The 19,263-nt window shown below is 39.4% G+C and overlaps 1 protein-coding gene across 3 annotated transcripts in view; it reads right to left on the reverse strand.

The window, feature by feature from the left end:
• parga (poly (ADP-ribose) glycohydrolase a) overlaps positions 1–19,263 on the reverse strand; it is a 34,751-nt gene that overhangs the window by 12,683 nt on the left and 2,805 nt on the right. For all 3 annotated transcript variants that reach the window (XM_088087038.1, XM_042502362.2, XM_088087039.1), the window contains 10 exons: positions 17,546–18,187; positions 16,552–16,654; positions 15,609–15,731; positions 15,419–15,499; positions 14,176–14,250; positions 9,253–9,345; positions 6,843–6,997; positions 1,991–2,070; positions 1,818–1,878; positions 490–565 (listed from right to left, as the gene is read on the reverse strand). In XM_088087038.1, the coding sequence (XP_087943164.1) occupies positions 490–565; positions 1,818–1,878; positions 1,991–2,070; positions 6,843–6,997; positions 9,253–9,345; positions 14,176–14,250; positions 15,419–15,499; positions 15,609–15,731; positions 16,552–16,654; positions 17,546–18,187 (1,489 nt within the window). The remainder of the gene's footprint in view (positions 1–489; positions 566–1,817; positions 1,879–1,990; positions 2,071–6,842; positions 6,998–9,252; positions 9,346–14,175; positions 14,251–15,418; positions 15,500–15,608; positions 15,732–16,551; positions 16,655–17,545; positions 18,188–19,263) is intronic.

Genomic DNA, 19,263 nt, shown 5'->3' on the forward strand with positions numbered 1-19,263 from the left:
CCCCACCCCAGGGTCTTCTCCTCCACCCTTGCCTCCCCTGAGCTACTCAAGTGTATACATCAGCTGTCAGCCAAAGTAAAAAATGCACCAGCCATCCTGGAGTGGGGAGATGGTGTGAATCAATGCAGAAATAGAGACAATAACCTTACCAAATATGCACAAAAATCATACACCCGGTATTGATTTTCTACAGGTGGTGGACAACTATTCAGACAAGCAGTAGAATCTCTTCAACTTTTGACACTAAACAGAAGCCACGGTGATGGCTGGAGTCATGTTTGTTGAGTTTGACCACAACAACAAGTGCAAAGCAGGCCTGATGCATCCAATCCTGCACTCTGAGCCAACACTGTGAACCGAGTTTGTGGTTACAGAAAATATTCATAGTACAATGATCAAAGAGCAATGGAGAATGTATACCTTGACTTTGTCAGGTTGAAAAAGTAGTTAAACTTGGTGTTAGATGAATAACAATAAACATATTCCTACCTGCAGCATCCCATATCCATCATCCTCAATGGTCCCTTCACAAGTGATATGCAAGCGTTTCAGCTGCGTCTGTGAACTTAACAAAAAAAAAAAGATAGCAAAACTTTAACTTCTTTCTCCAAAGCGAATTTATCAAACATGCTTCAGCAAAGTGTGCATGTACACACACACAAAAAAATTTGAGAGGTATGAAAAAAATACCTCGATTGGATGTGAGGTAAAATAGTCTTTTGAGGGGAACAAATTTCCAGGTAAATATATTAATCAGATGCTCTGGAGTTGTTTGAATGAAATAAATGAATACTCATGTCCTGAAACCTTTTAGTTACTACTTTAAAGAAAATTCTCTGGGTCAACAGCATCAACTTTTTCAAGTCTCCTCAGATATCTTCTGCACATCTAAATTTTGGAATTCACTCACATTATTTCTGGCAGGTTTGGTGAGGCTCTGTGAGATTGGATGGGGAGTGTTTATGTTTGAAGCCTAAGCTTTTGGCCATGATCCTCATGGAATATAAACTGCTACATCAACCATAAGTCCACAAAAGTTAAAGGTGCAGTCAGTGATTCTGAAGAAAGAATGCTGATATTTGAACTCAACCCCCAGAAATATACCAAATACAGATTTAAAGTCCCTTTTGCTTCCACTGCTTTTCTCTTTATACATCCATGTTCTTTCTCCTGTCCTGTGCACAAGCACACAAATCCACTGTTGTTTATTGCTTGCCTCAGTGTTGTGTTGTGTTAGTCTGAGCCACTTTTTCTTCCATTAAGAGACCCAGGGCTGTGTGCTGATTTTTTTCAGTGCACACACAGAATAGACAGCGAGCAGACCATGAGGAGATATTTGTTGACTGACTTTTTGTGTGGGATTAGAATCGCTAATTGCACCTTAAATCTGTGTTTGGCAAATTTCACTCTCACAATTCCATCTTCTAAAATGCCACCAATGCTGCCATCATTATGTTTCATGGTAGGACTGGATGATGATGATGATGATGAGCTGTGCACATGAACAGCAAAAAACTCTGATGTTATGATGCTGTTTGAGTGGTCCTTATGCTACTTAGACAACATCAACACAAATCAGATTTGATGAATGGAAGTTGTGGGGACATGGAAAATAGTCTTTGATGAAATTTAACCAAATCTGAAGTGTCATTGGATCTGAAAAGAACATTTACTGACCCCAAAACATAGAATTAACTAATATTTGACAACTTAACAAAACAAAAATAATTAATTATGGATTGTTTTGGGTGGATTATAACAAAAGAAAAAAGGTTAACAGGTCATTAGATCATTAAATTAATAGTAAAGAGTAATACCTTTCCCAGTTTGGAGGACTGTTTAGTGTTTGTCTTGTGAATGTAACAAGACCCTTAGGCCCTTGAAAAGAAAAAGAAAAAAAATCATTAATAAATGTCATTAACTGAAAACATTGAGAACATTACAGAGAAAGCACTGCAAAAACATCCCTGTACATATTTTTAAAGCTTACTTGTCTGTGTAACCCTCCTGAAATAACACAGCAGAGTTTTCAATTTCTCGATTTTTTTTGGTGAAGAACCTTCAAACAACCTAAAAAAGAAAGCAAAAGGGATATTAAGTTAACAGGAGATTTTTGTCCGATACTGACTTTGTTAATTTGAACATGTCTTAAGAGTGTAAGACAAAAGCAAATAACAATTTCTAGTTAAAATATAGTTGTTTTTTTCATATAAAATAAAATGGAATTTGTTGTAGTAGATGAGAAACGTGGATGTTTCACTCAGAGTCATTATCTATGGCTCACTGCGCAACCATGCCACAGCATGTCAGGAGTGAGGTCAAGCTTTTAAACTGGCATGATGTCTCTCCCATCTACCTCCATCCTTCATACAATGGCAATGCCTGAGGCCGTGTTTCAGTTCTTCAGAGTTACCATAAAAACTGGTGTGGGTGGAGGGAGGGGGGGGGGAGAGGGAAAGAGGGAGGGTTGGGTGGACAGCTTAAAATCAGCCCATACTGGTACTCTCCCTCCATTAAGAGAGACCTAAGCTGACGACTAATTACAGTTCACCATTCATCTTTCTTCCCCACTGCTTTCTGCCCAGAACAGTAAAGAAGCAAAAACAGAGGGGACAAATGAAATGAAAAGGGTAATGCACTAAAAGGCCTTCATTGTGAGAAAAAAAACAAATTTATTAGGCAATTTCTGCATATCAAATGTGTTTTTCCCCACTATATTTGTAATTTATAATTCTTACACAGTGCTTTACTCATGCACTTTGAAGCCCTACTCCAAGTCCCTTAGTCAGTGTCAATTTGCCATGAGGTACCCTGGAGGACAACCTTCCTGTGAGTGAAACACAGGCAGATGACGATGACATTTTCAGTATAGCTACAAATTACACCTCACTAAAGACAGACGCCTTACAAAATATTCTGCAGCAATTTTCATTTTCAAGGATAGTCACTTTAATTATTTGATTCATATCCACTTAACCTTACGTATTACACAAAGTGCACCAGAAGACGAGATCTCTGACAGTTTTACCATTACCAATATGGCTGTTTTCTTGCAAATGAAGTAAGCCATCTTGTGGTCTACTCAGTTCAGACAAAAAGAGGAAGAAAACAGGACATACAGTATTTCTCAAGAACGAGCTTTTTATTGTTACCTGTTAAATAGACTTCCTATGTCATTTTCTTCTCACAGAGAAAAAAAAAGTCTGCCTTCTTCCCTCTCCCTCGAATCTATCCATCACTTAACGGAGGACAAACCTTGACAGTTCTGCCAAAACAGCAATCAGCAGATTGCTTGCTGCTCTGCTTGTCCAAGACAGAGCGCTACTGTAGCCGATAAGCAAAGTGACGGACACTCCCTCAATTACAGGGGGAGAGGGAGGGCCAGTAACGATCCAGATCCCATTTTAGACTGCACTGGTTGTCTTGTCTCATCTTCTCAGAAACACCAAGACTTTTTTTCCTCTCCTGCTCTCTCCTGTATTTCACTGCCAGCAGAAATGCTGATAGTGAAAGCGGGCCTGCAACCAAGTGCTGGCATGGCTCTGAAACAGCCAGTCCTGGGACTTGAATCAATGCTTACATTATTAGAGAGGCCTCTTCACTTAGCCTACCACCAGTGTTTGATGTGGAGGCAGATATCATAATCCAAACCTTAATCTTACTCTCGCAATCAGTCATCTGTACGGGTGATACAGATGACTGATTGTGAGAGTATGATTAAGGTTTTGATAAAATGAGGGGTTGACGGAGAGAACGTGGACCAAATCACATATGATCAATATGACCATTCCATGAAATGTTATTGCTTAACCCCCAATGGAGAGCAGATGGCCAATTAGGCTCTTGATAGCAGTTGGGGCCCGTACAGATTGCAGGAAATATCAAAATTATATGGTACCAAACCTACTCTTCATGTTCTGCAAAGGGTGGAAGCAAGATCATAACTAAGAAGTGCACTCGGTTAGGAGCAGATTTCCACCATGCAGCCGACCAATCTGATTGTGGACACTCTCGACAATTCTTGTAATTCAAGCAGATTTCTCTTGCTAACAGGCACTGTATGTGAAATATGGATAGCTTACAATGTAGTTGTGAAGATGAATGTACTTTTAATAACTACAACATAGCAACAAAGCTTTGATCCATGTCTTTTATGAGTGGACTTTTAACGGAATTAGTTTGAAGTATAACAACAATACAAACGATGAAAATAGAAAAAAACAACATTTAACTAAATAGCCTACATTTTACTGTCTAAAAATACACCAAGTGTGGTATGATGCCATGCCACAGACTGAACAAAATCGTGTTGCACCTAGATTGTGAAGAGCTGGCCAGTGAAATTGTCCCTCCCTGTGTCCTTACCGTCGACATAGTATAAAATATAACAAAACGTTGTTATTAATTCATCTTGTATTGTGCCTGACTTATGTGGATCAAAACATATTAGGTAATAAATTAATCTGCACATGCTCTGGTTCAAAATTAGACCAAACTTTTCTATGGATGTCAGAAGGTCAAATGTGGGTTGCAACAGACAAGGTAAGGCTTGTTTCTTTTAGCTGAGACGATTTCCAAAAAAACTGCAGTCCCTGTCAGTCTGTTAAGAGTAGTGAGTCAGCAGTTAGCGATGTAATATTACGGTCAATAAAACAGGTTTTTCAGCAATTATGAATCAACTCAATCATGAGAGATCCTTGAGCACATTGTCATAAATTTGCACAAAAAATATTAGGCTGATTGGTCAAGTAGTTTGAAAAATGAGCTGCGGACAGACATACACACACCCACACACAACCAAACGCACAATCCCCTCCAGGCTGGACTGAGATAATAAGGTAGTGCAGAACCGACATCTCCAGTTTGTCAGGCAACAACACCAGAAGTGATTACACATATCACTAATGAGGACACATTGACATCTGGACAATGTCCATTGTGTACTGAGGTGCCTTCAGCCCATAAAAACTGTAACAGAGTTGGTAACAAAATCCTATTAAAACTCTGTCACTAATCCCACCTCACACATACACACCATAAAAACTCCCTTACATTTATCAGCTGCCTGTTCAGTATCAAATGTCTTGAGCATAATTAACAAGTCAATGATAATAATTAAATCTTTCTCCCAATAGTGAAAATGGTGGTCCTCATTAACAAAGACAGACAGCAGAAAACTTTAATAACAGACAAACTGAGGTCAATACAGCCAAACCTTCTGCTGCTGTCTGCACACCGACATTTTTGCAATATCTCCCTGCATACCAAGTAACCCTACTCAAGATTATGAAAAGCCAGAGATGGATACACAGGTGTGCCCTTTAAAAAAGTCTATCAAAACAATTTGTTTCAATTAGCCATCACAGGCTTTCTTAACAGACCACTGGTTCTGAGTAGGTAGAATCAGAGAAGACCAATTTAACACTCCTACCCCAAATGTCCTTCCCACACAAAAAGACAACAGAAACATGGTGCTCAGAGAGACTCTGCCCACAGTCCCATCCTCAAGTCTATGAGGTGACAGGGGCAGTTAGAGCTGGCAATGTAATCTTAACCACTTTCAGAAACATAAAAATGCTTTTTGACAAAAAAATCCCCAAATGAAATAACTCAAGCTATAACTGCTAAACAGCAAGATCCAATCAGCTCACCTTCTTATGACCCACTGCATAAGTATCAGTTCTAACTTTTAAGTTAATTTATTAATGTTTGAGTTTAACTGAATAATGTTCTGGATGTCTTTTGTTAATTAACGTTAATGTAGTTTAAGATGAATCATAAAATTATATGTCTCTGAAAGGACCTGTAAACTGGAATACTGGAACTGATACATTTCTTTGTTGCATTGTTTCTTGAGAGCTGCACTCCTTTCCTGCAAGGTAACAGAGGCTGAGTAGTGTCACGTTGCTGCAGAGGGTGAATTGTTACGATGAAATGTGAAGTGTGAAGACGCTCGATGCATGGGCGTTTCTGTTCTGTAATGTGACCAATGAGGTAATAAGTTATTTCTGAATTGAGCTTATTATTTATGCTGACAAGGTAGTAAACAGCCACATAGTTCGTGTTTAAAACATTCGTTATGTCTGTGAGACTTTTTTTTATTGAGCTTCGCATTTTATAATTTTGTGTGTGTTTTTGATGATCTCACAGTATGATTGACAACGTGTGCAACAGCATGTTTGTGTTAATAAATGCCCGTAAATTAAGACCAACACCTTGTGTCCGTGACTGAACTGGTGGGGAGCTACAAAAGCTAAATAAGAAACTTCAGTGTCATTGTATGTTCACTTAACGCACTGAATGAGTCGAGTAACAGAATTCATCTATTAGGGGTTTTCAAGGCAGTAGTGCCCCCTTATGGAAATCAGTTTACTTTCCTCTGAATGGTAGGATCACTAAAGATAGAGCTACTAAATCTGAAATCTAACTGTTTGTAAAGAATTTGTACTTAATTGTGAAAATAATAAACACCTTTCACTGTATTTAAAGCACATCTAATGGGTGAGCCTACCAGTAAAACCTGGAAAACACAGGTTGTTCCACAATTATTTAGGACCAGTAAAAAGTATAATGATGCCAATGACTCCAATCATGCTCCTGTCTGACAGCATATCAAGCTTCTTCTTGAAGCATACAGACCAATGAGGCAAACTCAGGGTCAATATTTGAGTCTTAAATCTACTCAGTCTCCTGCTGAAAGACATGTCCTACAAGGGGACTCAGCAAAAGGCTCAAGGGGCAAAACTCATTTTGTGAATACCACACTAATGACTGCAGCTTACTCAATTACCCCAGGAAGCTGCTGATCATTGTTTTGTACCGCTTCAGTTTGGTGCCTTTACCTGTAGAAGTTGATCTCAGGATAATTGCAGTACTCCGACTTGCGGGAGTTGCGTCGGGGGAATGTGCAGAAGAAGGCATTGGCCAGAAGACAGGCTATTTGCTCCTGAGACAGAGTCAGGGAGTGGTTCATCCTTGACTTCAGAAGGGGAATTGGCTAGAGAGAAAGAGAGAGAGAAAAAAGGTGATGAAGAGACCAAACTCTAGAGACTGGAGATCAGAATTGGAAACGGGACAAAGAGAAACACACAAGGTTACATGGGTGCAAGCCTGTGGGTCTGATGGCTAATGTGGGTACATAATTAGTTTAGCAATCTAGCAGGCGGAGAAGACAAGGAGAGTTCCATTAGGTAAATGGGTGGTAGTAATTAAGGTTCTGGTTTTCTTGCTCTCCCCCAGGTTCGTTCAGGCTGACTCACAGGGCCCATCTATCTTCACTGATTAGGGCTAAAGAGCCTCCCAAGGCTGCCCAGTTAGCAGATCAATAACAGCTCTAATAACACACGCATAAACATTAGCCTTGGCGCTTAATAGTGCAAAACAAAGTGGAGAGTCAGAAAGCTTCATTATCCAACCGCAACAAATGATTCTGAAGTGAAATCTGTGCCAGATTTCCCTTTTGTTTTTGGTTAAATCTTGAAATTCTACAACTGGTTTCTGTCTCGAGTAACAAGGAGAGGGGTTTTCCTATCCTGCTCAGTGTGGGCGCTGAATCAAATTAAACTGAGGACTTTGAAATAGATAACTGAATTACAAAAATATCAATGTTGGATTTTTTTTTGCATTGCTATAATTGATGACACAGAATGAAAATGAAGACAAATGTGGATGACATTTAAAAGATCTGTGACATGGATCAGCTCCATTTAATGCGAATAAAAGTGACAGCCCTGTTTCTCAACATGTACTGCTCAGAGGAGGAATGGCTGGTGTGAAAGTCCACAGCAATGGGCCGAATTTTAAATTTCATAACTGGAATTTCCTCAATTGCTCAAGCATAACACATCAGATGGATGACTGGAGATGAGACGGACCTCTCCTCCCGCAGCCCTCTTTTCTAATGAAGCAGTTCTTGATACACACCAAAAAGAGGCATTCATTATAGCAGTTGTAACTCATGAGCCAATCTTGTATAACATCCACCATCTAACCCTTCGCTTCTCCTCTCTGCTCACTGCACGCACTTACAGCCTTCCTCCTATATCTCTTAAAGCTGCAATAGGCAGTTATAATTTGGTGACATAGGGGCAACATTACATAATACCTTTGAGAACACTGTAAATCAAGTGGTCTGATAAAACACCAGAAATCACTTCTCCTTGGCTCTGTTTTCAGGCTTTAAAAAACTGTCCCGTGACAGGAGACTTTGGCCAATCAGAGGTCATTTCACAGGGAGGGCGTTCCTCTTGGCTGCTCTACAAATGCAGATGCTCATGCATGTCCTTTCGGTGAGTGAAAGCCGATGATTCAGTGGTGGAGAAAACTGCAGAGAAGGTGGCTATTCTAGCATTGGTTACGACTATTTACATCTTAAAGCAACCCAAAAGAGGAGGATGGACTAACTGTAGCAAAAGTCAGGGCACGATCTACAGCAGAGCCAGAGGAAGCTTGGCCCCTCTTACTAAGACATGAGTCAACCTGGAAGCATGCTTAGTGAAATATTGGTGGATCTCTAAACTACTGACAAAATGCTATTTTTGCCATGCATTCATATTTTCCTGACTCTTCTTTATCATTAATAATGTGTAAACTTAGGCTATTATTAATGTCTGATTTATGCATAAGGGTTTGTCATCACAAATTCGCTTTAATTAAGACACTTGCCCACATGCTGTTCTTGCAATCACCATCAAAGAGTGGCAGCAAAATATCAAAAACGTTAACTCAAAGATGAAAAAAAAAATCAGTTTTCCATAGCCCTGTTCAGTCTACATGCCAAATAGCCAGTCTGTTAAAAATAAATAAATAGTGAGCTTCCCTGAATGGCTCACGTCATGGCTGCGGCTCATTCAGATTTATGCTTATATAGCGATCTTTTCAGGCCCACAAGTCTGCAAAGAAAGCAGGATGGTAAGCCTCATAGAATTGCTGCTATTTAACGGCATTAGCCTCACAGTCACGATTAGGATGGTTAAAATGAATGACTAGTACTTGTATGAAGCACGTGCGTGTGCCGGTGGTCATCTGGTGGAATGGGTTTAGGACAGACAGGGGAGAGCCGCAGGAGCAGGCTGTTTTTTTTGTTTTTTGGGCTTTTGAAGAAAAACTACCTACCCCAGCTTTAACACTACAAATCTGTTATTGAACCCACTGTATCAAAACAGCTTACCTTTAAATATCCTCCCACTACTTCTGCAAACCCACTCAACATAAACTGTGTGAATATTCAAAAATAAAAATAACTGCACTTACCATCGTACAGAGGCTAGGAGCACTGAGTGCGAGGTCAACCATAGCTGGTAGTAGGGCCTCGAACAGTAGTTGTGTCTCTGAATGGTCGAGATACTGGAGTAGAGAAAAAAAGACATGCAGGGAGAAATTGTGTTAAATGGGATATCTCTGTGGAGCTGACTGCCTAGTTAAGCAGGCAGTTACTCAGAGCCAGCAGTCAGAGTGACTGATTAGATCTGAAGTGACATATTAGTTTGTAACAGCCCTGATTTTTTCAACCAAAATGTCAGGTTTGAACGAAATCTTTTGTTTTTCTTGACAATTAAGAGAGAAGAACAAATGTAAGCAGTGTGCATCTCACTTACATTGGCAATTTTCACCTTTTCCTTTAAAGCAAACATATAGATAAACATAGTAAAAGTTAATAACACTAATAATACTACTAATAATAATGATAATAAAAATACAAACAATCCTACTACCAATAATAATAATAGCTGCCTTGTTAGTTAATCATTTAATTTATTTATTTTATCTTTTTTGTTGTTGTTGTTGTTGTTGTTAGTTTTTAATTTTTTCCATCAAATGTCATTAATCTTATTTTATAAAATACAGACTGGTTTAGTTCAAACAAATAATACTGCCTTCCTTTAAACAGTTCATTTCAGTTTTTTTCAACTGAAAATACAATAACGTGAAAGTTCAACATGCAATTTCCTTTCTAATAATTGCAATAGTTTCTTTTAGGGGTTTTTATTGTTTTGTTCAGGCACAGAGAAAACATGGCCCTGAAAACTATGAGGAGAAGCCAACAACTTGTGAAATGGTACAATAATCATTTGAAAGTGAGTCTGAGGTCATAACCCAATATCAGTAACTAATATCCAAGAAAGTGTGCTAAGTTCTCTCATATCCAACAAGAAAACTCAGTGTCAGGGAAGGCAACAGAGGTTTATTGTCAGATATCAATAACCCCAACACTTCAGCTATGAAAGAAGAAATAGAAATGCTGCAGAGCTCCTCGCTACACAGATCCAGGCTCATCCCATCAATCTGGGAGCACGCCTGCCACAGCCGAGGCATCCATACTTCAGCCTGTAGCTTACCTCAGCATCCATCTGCAATTCCCTCTAAAATAAACACCCAGTTATTCCATCATAGACCCAGATTTACAACGCAATCACTTATGAGTGTATTGGCTCCGAATGTCACTGTCATAAATCACTTGCCTTATTCTATCAAGGTAAGCAAGGGGAGCCTGTGCTGATTAAATGGACCTTCTGGAGCAAATGCAAATGACCAATTGTGGAGAGAGTGGCAGGGTGGCTTGATTTTCAACAGGAAGTCTTTGGTGGGTGATTTGTCTGGGAGCATTTATATGGCTGCAGAGCAGGTCTCACTAAATGCTGTCAGAAGTAATGAGCTGGCAGACATCATAAAGCGCTCCGGTGGGACTAATAGATGGTAGTCGGTGATGCAGCAGGATGAGGGTGGAAAGATAATCCCCCGGATTTTCCACAGCTACAGCGACCAGCAACACACAGGTTGGGCTGCGCACACAAACTATACCTTTCACATCAATACTTATGACAGAGTTCAAGCAGGAGAGTCCAGATTTACTACTGCATCAGCTAATGATCGATAACACTCTGATCTTCCATCCATTCTGGTCTTTACAAGTTATTTTCATTTCCTGGCACATCAACCTTAAGTTTCAATCTCTCACATTTAAATACAGGTCAATTATGTTTTTTAATGCATGCAGAGAGTTGTTATCTTGAAGCTGAATTGTTTATTGGACCATCAGCTATACTTACTCCAGGACTGCTTTCCTGCTCGGCCCTCAGACATTCATCAGAAAGTGACACGGTGACAGTTTCATTTGGCAGGGGAGAAACACTAAGACAATTTACAGACAAGCCCTAATTTGGATAACTCTGTTTTTTTCTCCCCTATGGCTATTACACGTTGAGCAGAGTGTCAATCACTAGCCCAGGGGCAATATACCTCATGACAATTACCCCAGTGCTGCAAAACTGTTGCTCCATATTTAATTAGGTGGTTGCGGATGAGGAGTACAACAGTTGCAATTCAAACTCGCCACAAACTACAGCGAAAGAGGAGTAACATTTTTTTTAAAAATGGTATGCAGTAAAAACCATTCTGTCAATTATGAATCAATTGGTTTGCCCAAAGAATGGCTGAACAGTTCAGTCTGTGTGATTCTTTACTACATTTGTCTCTGCGTGAGGGACAACTCACTTATGCATGACTGCTGTAGAATAGCAGCTGTTAATCATTCCTGCTCAATGTGCTGGCATGATGCTCTGAATGCTCCCCCATCCTGCATCCATTTACTGATAGAAATGCAACTGATAGAAAGCAGTCTATTCACATTTCTGTATCACTTTTGTCAATCCCTGCACCACGGTTCCTACAACAAAAGGCAAGTTAGATGCAAGACTTTTTAAGACTTATTTAATGCCACTCAAATTTTAGCCTTGTGGTTCTATACCTCCGTGAACCGGTCAAGACTTTCATGTAGCCATGACACTTCATGTGCATTTTCAACGCGGCAGCGTAGAAGATCAATTTAATCATCGCAGATTTAAGGTGGGCACCTAACATTAATGTCACCAAATCAGAATCTGACCAAATGTCTCCCCTTCTGTTTCTGAGTTATGTCGCTGATTCAAGGCCAGAAAAGTGTTTTTGTAGAACATGAGCCCATGTGAACATTTGTGCCAAATTTTAAGAAATTCCCTAAAGGCTGCATTTATGTAAATTGGATGGACAGACAACCCAAAAGCAAAACGCCCCAGACCACGACTGTCACAGGTGCTAAGGCATAAAAACACAAACTGGCATCAATTACTTGGGGTTAAGGATTTTTTTTCCAAATGGTGTAACAAAAGTATGACTTGTTTCAATGTGAGATGACAGTAGAACAGAACTGGGAAATACTCGGATTTCGTGCTTCTCACTCTGCATGTTACATTCCACTTCTTTAATTTCCCATCATGTCAAGTTTAAAAACGTTTTGCATAAAATAAACTGAGCCTAATATTCATTGCCTTGTAATGGTTGCATCCATGCAGCAAATCTTGGTAAAAATGTCAGTTTTCATTGAATTTGTACACCCTCGTGTGATAGCTAGCTAGCAGACAGTGAATCATCTGCTCTTAGCATCCCAGCTGTAAAGTATGAGTGTTATTTTCCACTATCCTGATCTGCGTAACGTTAATGTGAGACACATTTGATTTATTTTTCAAATGTATGTTATTAATTATTTGAAGATTTTACAATGCAACATCAGAAACTATTCACAAAATCCTACTTCCTATATCTTAGCATTTTTAAGACTTTGGAAGATTGATTTAGAATATTTTAACAAGAGTTGAGGCCTTATTTTAAAAAGTAATTAATTTAACGCCTTTTGAAGCTTTTTAAGTATGCACAGCAACCCTCTTAATTTTGAGTCCTATTAGCTCTGGATATTTAAACCTTGACTTGTCCTTTTCCAGCGAGCACCAACCTCTTTTCCTAAATGCCTCAGCAGAAAAGAATGAGGGGAAATACCATGCTCAGGGCGGTGAGGGGAGCCGCTGAAGCAACGGATGCCGGAAAGGCCGAGTTTCTTGCTGGCTTTACTGAGCATCCTTGCAGATTTAATGGGACCTTTTAATTAAATTGGATTGAGCTATAAAAAGACTTGGGTGGCTATTGATCTACCGAGCTCCCTGCTTTACTCTGAGAAATTATTTCCGAGAGGGAAAAAAAGACCATTTCAGAATGGCCTGAATTTAGCTGAGTAATCAATGATGGGAAGGGATGGAGATCAAGTTTGGATATCAATCTGACTGGACCGTTACAAGTATGAAATGTTCCCGCTTTATTGTAAGAGCTCCATTAGAAAAATGACCTTCTTCCAAAACGCTCTAACCAAGACATGAGTCCACTCCGAAAGAGTCTGATAGTCTGCTTTACTAAATGTAGGTAACCGAATTTGACTTCTAACTAAAAGTGCTTTATTATTTATTCAGAGACTGAATCCTCTTTTTATGTTTAAAGGCCACTTTGGGTTGTAATATGCCTAATATGTCTTTTTTTTTTTTTTTTTTGGAATAAAATGTACAATGGCAGTTGACAGGCAGTGCTTCTAATACTGTGTCTACAAAATGTCAGAAAGGAGTTTCTGCAGCAGGTCTGATGATTTACTTGAAAATGCTACATTTCTAAAACAGTTTTAATAAGTAATTCAATAGTAATGAATGACGTGTCAAAATCAATCCCACCTGGGTTTAAGTTTCTCTAACGACAGGTATGAAATTGCAGTCCATAACTGTCTGAGCAGGGGAAAAGAAGTGTTTACAGAGAGGAAAGAGACAGAAAAAAAAAGACATTCCCCTGGTTCATTCACAACAGCTGCTGCTGCCATGCTCTGTGCTCATCTGTCCTAACTGAATGAAGCGTATTAGCTCCTGTGAGACTCCCAGGTACTGGGACGGGACGACGCACACTGATGGGCTTGCAGCCAAACAGAGGAAAGCAGACTCCCTTTGTCATAACAACTCTAGTTATGTGTCAGCTTTAGCTGCATTCTTCATTAAGTTAGATTTTAAAGACATAATTAACCATGGTGATAAACAAACACTGCCAGCAAAGTTCACAGTGGCTGAATATAGAAAGTGTGAGACACTAAAAAGGCTGATGAAGTGTTTATTTATATATCAGTGCTCTTAAATTGCTCATATGAAAACCTGTTGTATTGCCAAGAACTAAGAAAAAAAACTAAGGTGCTCTGCTACTTTCAATGGTGTTTCCCACTCAAAGACTTTCATATACTTCATGCTCAGCAAAGATTCATGCCTAAGACACATTTTGACAAAACAGTTTCAACAGCAGGCTTTATGGATGCTGGTTTTATCTTTTGTCACATCTTACCTCTGTGCAAAGAAGGTTCAGGGCAGTGAAGTCCCATTTCTTTGCATGGGCTATGTTGTATCTCAATATAGCATCCTGAAAAAGAAAACAAGCATTTGTTTATTTATATAAAACAAAACTGCACAGGAGCAGATTAAAAGCCGGTTTAATGCACTCAAGTATTCACAATCAAAGGTTACATATCTTCCTTTATGTACATAAGCCCTAACACGCTACATTTGTTTGTTGCAAACTCTGCCACCCTGTGGTCGTTTATGGAATAAATTTTGCATATTTGAAACTCCAGTGGCAGTTCAGTTTGAATAATAAACTAGAAATCCTCCAGTAAGAAAGGCATGCTGGCCAAATGAGACGATGCAACAATTATATTATAATGCTCATATCTGAAAGCTAAATTTGAAGTGGCATCTTTTTCTTTCCACCCACACTAAGCTGCCTTTTTTATGGCCAAAAACAATGTTTTCAAAAATGCTTGCAGGGTGATTAACTCTGAAAAAGAGTCTCAAGTCAAGTGCCACAATGATGAGTGCACAGACATGTTCAATACTGTGTTGGAGTAGTTTTAAGAAGCCAATTTCATGTCTCACATTTTTTTCTGCAGTGTCTTAAAGGTCTGTTCAGCTCTACTGAAACACAATGTAAGCAATCATGGAGAGTAGGAGGTGCCAGAACAGAGACCTGAACTGCTGAGACCAAGCAGAGCAAACTGTCTCTCGCCCACTCCTCACCAGATGATGGATGTGATGCACATTTTGTTTGTTGTTTACAAAAACAGGAGGGAAAAAAACAGTTGTTTTAGGTATTTCAGTGGGGACTTCTAAATTAGAGATGCAAATCACTTTACCTGTAAAAATTGTTAAGTCTATCTTAGCGCCTGTGTCCACATAGCATTTTTTTCTGAGCGCCAGCATTTTTTTTCAATTGATGCCAATTAGGAGAGAGTTTATGTAAAAACAAGCAGCCGCCTTGAGATAAAGTGCTGCGGCGAGGGTCTTCTTTTAGAGTGCTCTGGCTTTTTTGTGTGGCCACTCCAAGCATTTCTAATTGAAAACCTCCACTTGAGTCACTGTTGCTCCTTTAGCTAGTGTGCTTTTTTACAAAGAGATGCAATGAAGCGCCCCCCAGTGCCCTGTGGCTGCTTTTATGCAAAAGAAAAATACAATGTGGACACCTGTCCTCAGTGAGGGATAAAGAGATGTTGAGCCTAATTCAGCAGAGTCCAGCTCTAGCACAGCTGTCTTACCCTCACATCCAGAGAACTTTTGAACCCTCCCTGCAGGGCAGTGTGGATCAGCTCCCACCGACTTTGGACACCACCTCCCTCCTACATGACACAACAAATTACAAATCGGTTTTACTACAGAACTTTCATGCAGTAATTAATACATAGGCATGTTTAGCAAAACATGCAAAGCTATGATGCATTCGTATACCTCAGTCTCCATAGGAAACAGATTCCTCTCAGAGCAGGGCATCTTCACGGACACATCATCCCACGCATCTTTGAACTTGCTAGGGTATGAAACAGGGACCTCTCCCTCTCTGAGGAGATCTGTCTGTAACGGGAACAAAATGACAGTGAAAACAAAAAGTCTTTACAGGTTACTGTTGTGTGTAGAGAAGATAACTTTTCAAAAAGAGGCAACAGTTGCCTTTAAAAAACTTCCAAGAACTCAGAACATTGATGTTGTGGATGTTGTGAACAAAATCAAAAATAGAGAAAAGTTCAAGCAGTGTGCACATCCAAAAGTTATAAAATCTAGGTGTTGGACCAAGCAAAAATAGATATGAAAGAATAAATTAAGTCCTCACACTAATGCATGCTCCAATGAAAACATATTAGACTACCTCCACACTTGTGACATTTCGGACATTAGCCCTTCCTCTTGGAAATAATTTCTCAGAGTAAATGCCTTCCTCAGAGGCATGAGCCCTTCCTCTGAGGAAAGGCTAATGCCCATCTCTACTTATTTTAAAGTAGAGATGTGATTTTTCCAAAACAGTAATTAAAACCTAGCATTCTTGTGATTTCAAGGTGTGATGATGTACAATCTAGCTTGGGTGGCAGTGGTGAGTTGATGGTTAGAGCAAGTGGTAGCGACATTGCAGCACTGACAGTGTTCCTGTGGGACTTGTAGTGGATGGCACAGTCTGATAGGAGCTTTACTGACAAGAGGCCCTGAGGGAATTGTGGAGGATGGCTTCACTCTCACATTTTTCCTTATCTTATTCTATCTTATTAAAAAACCAAGTGCAGACCCACCACCTACCAAAGCCAAGTCAGATCTGCATGCACACTATTTTCCATGACTGCAGTATACTTCACAGCATACCACATACATACAACAAACATGGTAGTAGTGGCTTTTTACTCACCCTGACTGCGACAGTGTGGTTAGGCACTGCTTTCAGGTGAGACAGAGGGGGGGCACACTGGGGCATTCGGTTCAGCTCATCTATGGGTGTACCCAGCCATCCTCTGTCAATGTCACGCAAGGTGATTGAAACACAGAGCAAAAACAGAACAGGTCAGTCTGAAGGGCCCAACACTGACTTTCAAATTTTGTTGACAACCAGGAAACAGCTTTTGGTATTTGAAACTGAAAAGTATGTATTTTTAGTTACTTAATATTTTGAGTAATTAAGATACTATGTAGTTATGTGTCAGCCTAATATAAAAAAATGTTTAAAAGCTGTACTTAAGTAAGCAGAAATAGTAATTAAACAAGTAGTTTAACTTTTTTTAAAAGTAGTTTTTTTAAAGATTTCTTTTCAGAAGAAAATATATATATTTTTTTTTAGCATTTTTTTCTTTGTTAATGTATGACCTGTGAAAAAAGTGGACACTTTTTAATCTCAATTGAGTGGCAATTTTATGCTTGCATGTGTTGTTTTGCCCATATTTTGTTATAATCAAAATTATTTGATTATAGTTTGACCCATGTTTTCAAAGTAGCTTTAGTTAACTTGATTTCTCCCTATGGGTCGTTTTGCTGTAGTTCAACTTAAAGTATAAAGTAACTGTTAGCTTGCAAAGCTGTATTTTCAACATGCAGCATTGTTGAATGCAGCACTGACTGATTTCAGTTCTGCCAGTAGGAGCAATATCTAAATTTTTGCTTTTTGCTGTCTGTATTTCTTATATTTTAAAAAGTGGTTTCCACTAGTGGCAATCAAAGGCTGAGAATTTTTTGCCAGTTGCTTGAAATGGTTGCCAAAAGCTTCCTGGCAATCTTTACTGTTAAGCCCTGTAATACCACGTTATTACTGAACGACATTAGGGAATATAGTGGAGCTTGGACACAACATGAGAGGGGATTAACTAATCACAAAAGACAAAAAGTGGAACACAGAAAATGTTCACAAGTACCTTTCAAAAAGTGCACCTGGCTGGCTCATATCAGATGAGCCACTGTTTCCAGCTATGTCATTAACCGCAGTTCCCACAGCACCCTGATGGACTTTTTCTTTGGCCAAACATCCAGAGTCAGAGTCTTTGACAAACTGCTGAGGTTCCTTTGCAAAGCTAGAGTCCTCTGCACAACCACTGCCATCATGATCCTTGTCTGCAGAGCTGTTGACAAACACGGTTTTACTGACGGGGCTGTCCGGACTCAGCATCTCCACATCACTGGGTGTACTTACACCCTTCCTGGGGCTATAACTAAGACAGAGGGTGAGTTTTGGATTTGGAGAGTGTGCAGCAACACAGGTTTCTTTAACAAGGTGAGGACCAGGCGAACTGGGCCTCTTAGATTTCTGCCCATTAGAACATGGTGTTTGAGAAGTGTGACTTCTGCTGCTTTCAAGAGCAGATTCATCCAGCTCAGCTGCAGACCCACAGTCCATCTGAGTCTGAGATGCAGCCTCATCTTGAGTTTTCTCTGTTAGTGCACAGTCTTTTGTAGTTTCATTCTTTTGGGGTCCACAAAACAGGTCATCTTCTCCATCTGTTAAGGATGCTTTTGGGACATCATTGTTGGCAGCTTCTGGTTCGACTTCTGAAGTCACACTGCGGTGAACAGAAAAACAACAAAGTGAGAGAAGGTCGAATCTACAAAGTGTATTCTTACAATCATAGCAGGGCTCCCACATATTTTCATGGTCAAAATTTCAAAACTTTTCCATGACTTTTCAAGGACTCATGATACATTTCACATATAATTTCCACTGGCTGGCATATAGGAAGGGAGAGATGGAGCGTGGGGAGAAAATGAAGAAATGTACGTAATGGTAAACAAAGCACTGTCACACATCGACACATCTAGAGCATTGTTAAGTCAACAGCTAGAGAAAATAAATTTGCAGTTTTGTTATGTGGAAGGTTATCCATGGAAGACTGATTTAGAAATGTAATTACACACTACGAAATCCAATGCCTTTTATATTTTTCAAATATTTTTTACTAATGATTCAATGACTTTTCCAAGGCTGGAAAACGTGACTTGTTTTCTCACAAATCTCTTCAATAAAATACAACCAGATCATACAAGAAATATGTATACAGTACTAACAGTGCAAATATTTCAGAAAAAAAAACAACTTCAACAGTTGCAAGTATTTAGTGTGACCTCCATTTCCACTTAGCATGTCTTGAACTCTCTTGGGCAGACAACATGAGATTTCCATAACTTACCGTCTGGTGGATTTACACCAGGCTGCATTCAAGACATGTCCAAAGCTCAATATTTATTGATTGATTGACCCTTTTGTTATGGTTGTATGGTTTTGTTATAGTCATGACTGCTGAAAAGTATCAATAAATTTTAATACACCATACCATTCCTTCTGGAAAACATCTGATTGGAAATGGGTTTACTTTTCACTATGACAATGATCCAAAGCACACTACTAATGCACTGAAATCATATTTGGAGAAAAAAACAGCAAATAAAACACTGACACTAATGGAGTGGCCACCACAGAGTCCAGATCTGAACATCATAGAAGCAGTGTGGGATCACCTGGACAGAGAAAGGAATAACAAACAGCCCATGTCTAAAGACGAGCTCTGGGAAGCGCTGAAGCAGGCTTGTATACCACAAAACTTCAAGATAGTCTGCCCCAGAGAGTTTAAAAGGCACTACA

This window comes from Plectropomus leopardus, chromosome 13, assembly GCF_026936395.1.
Source record: "Plectropomus leopardus strain MGB_pleo_1.0 chromosome 13, ASM2693639v1, whole genome shotgun sequence".
In the NCBI taxonomy this organism is placed as follows: domain Eukaryota; kingdom Metazoa; phylum Chordata; class Actinopteri; order Perciformes; family Serranidae; genus Plectropomus; species Plectropomus leopardus.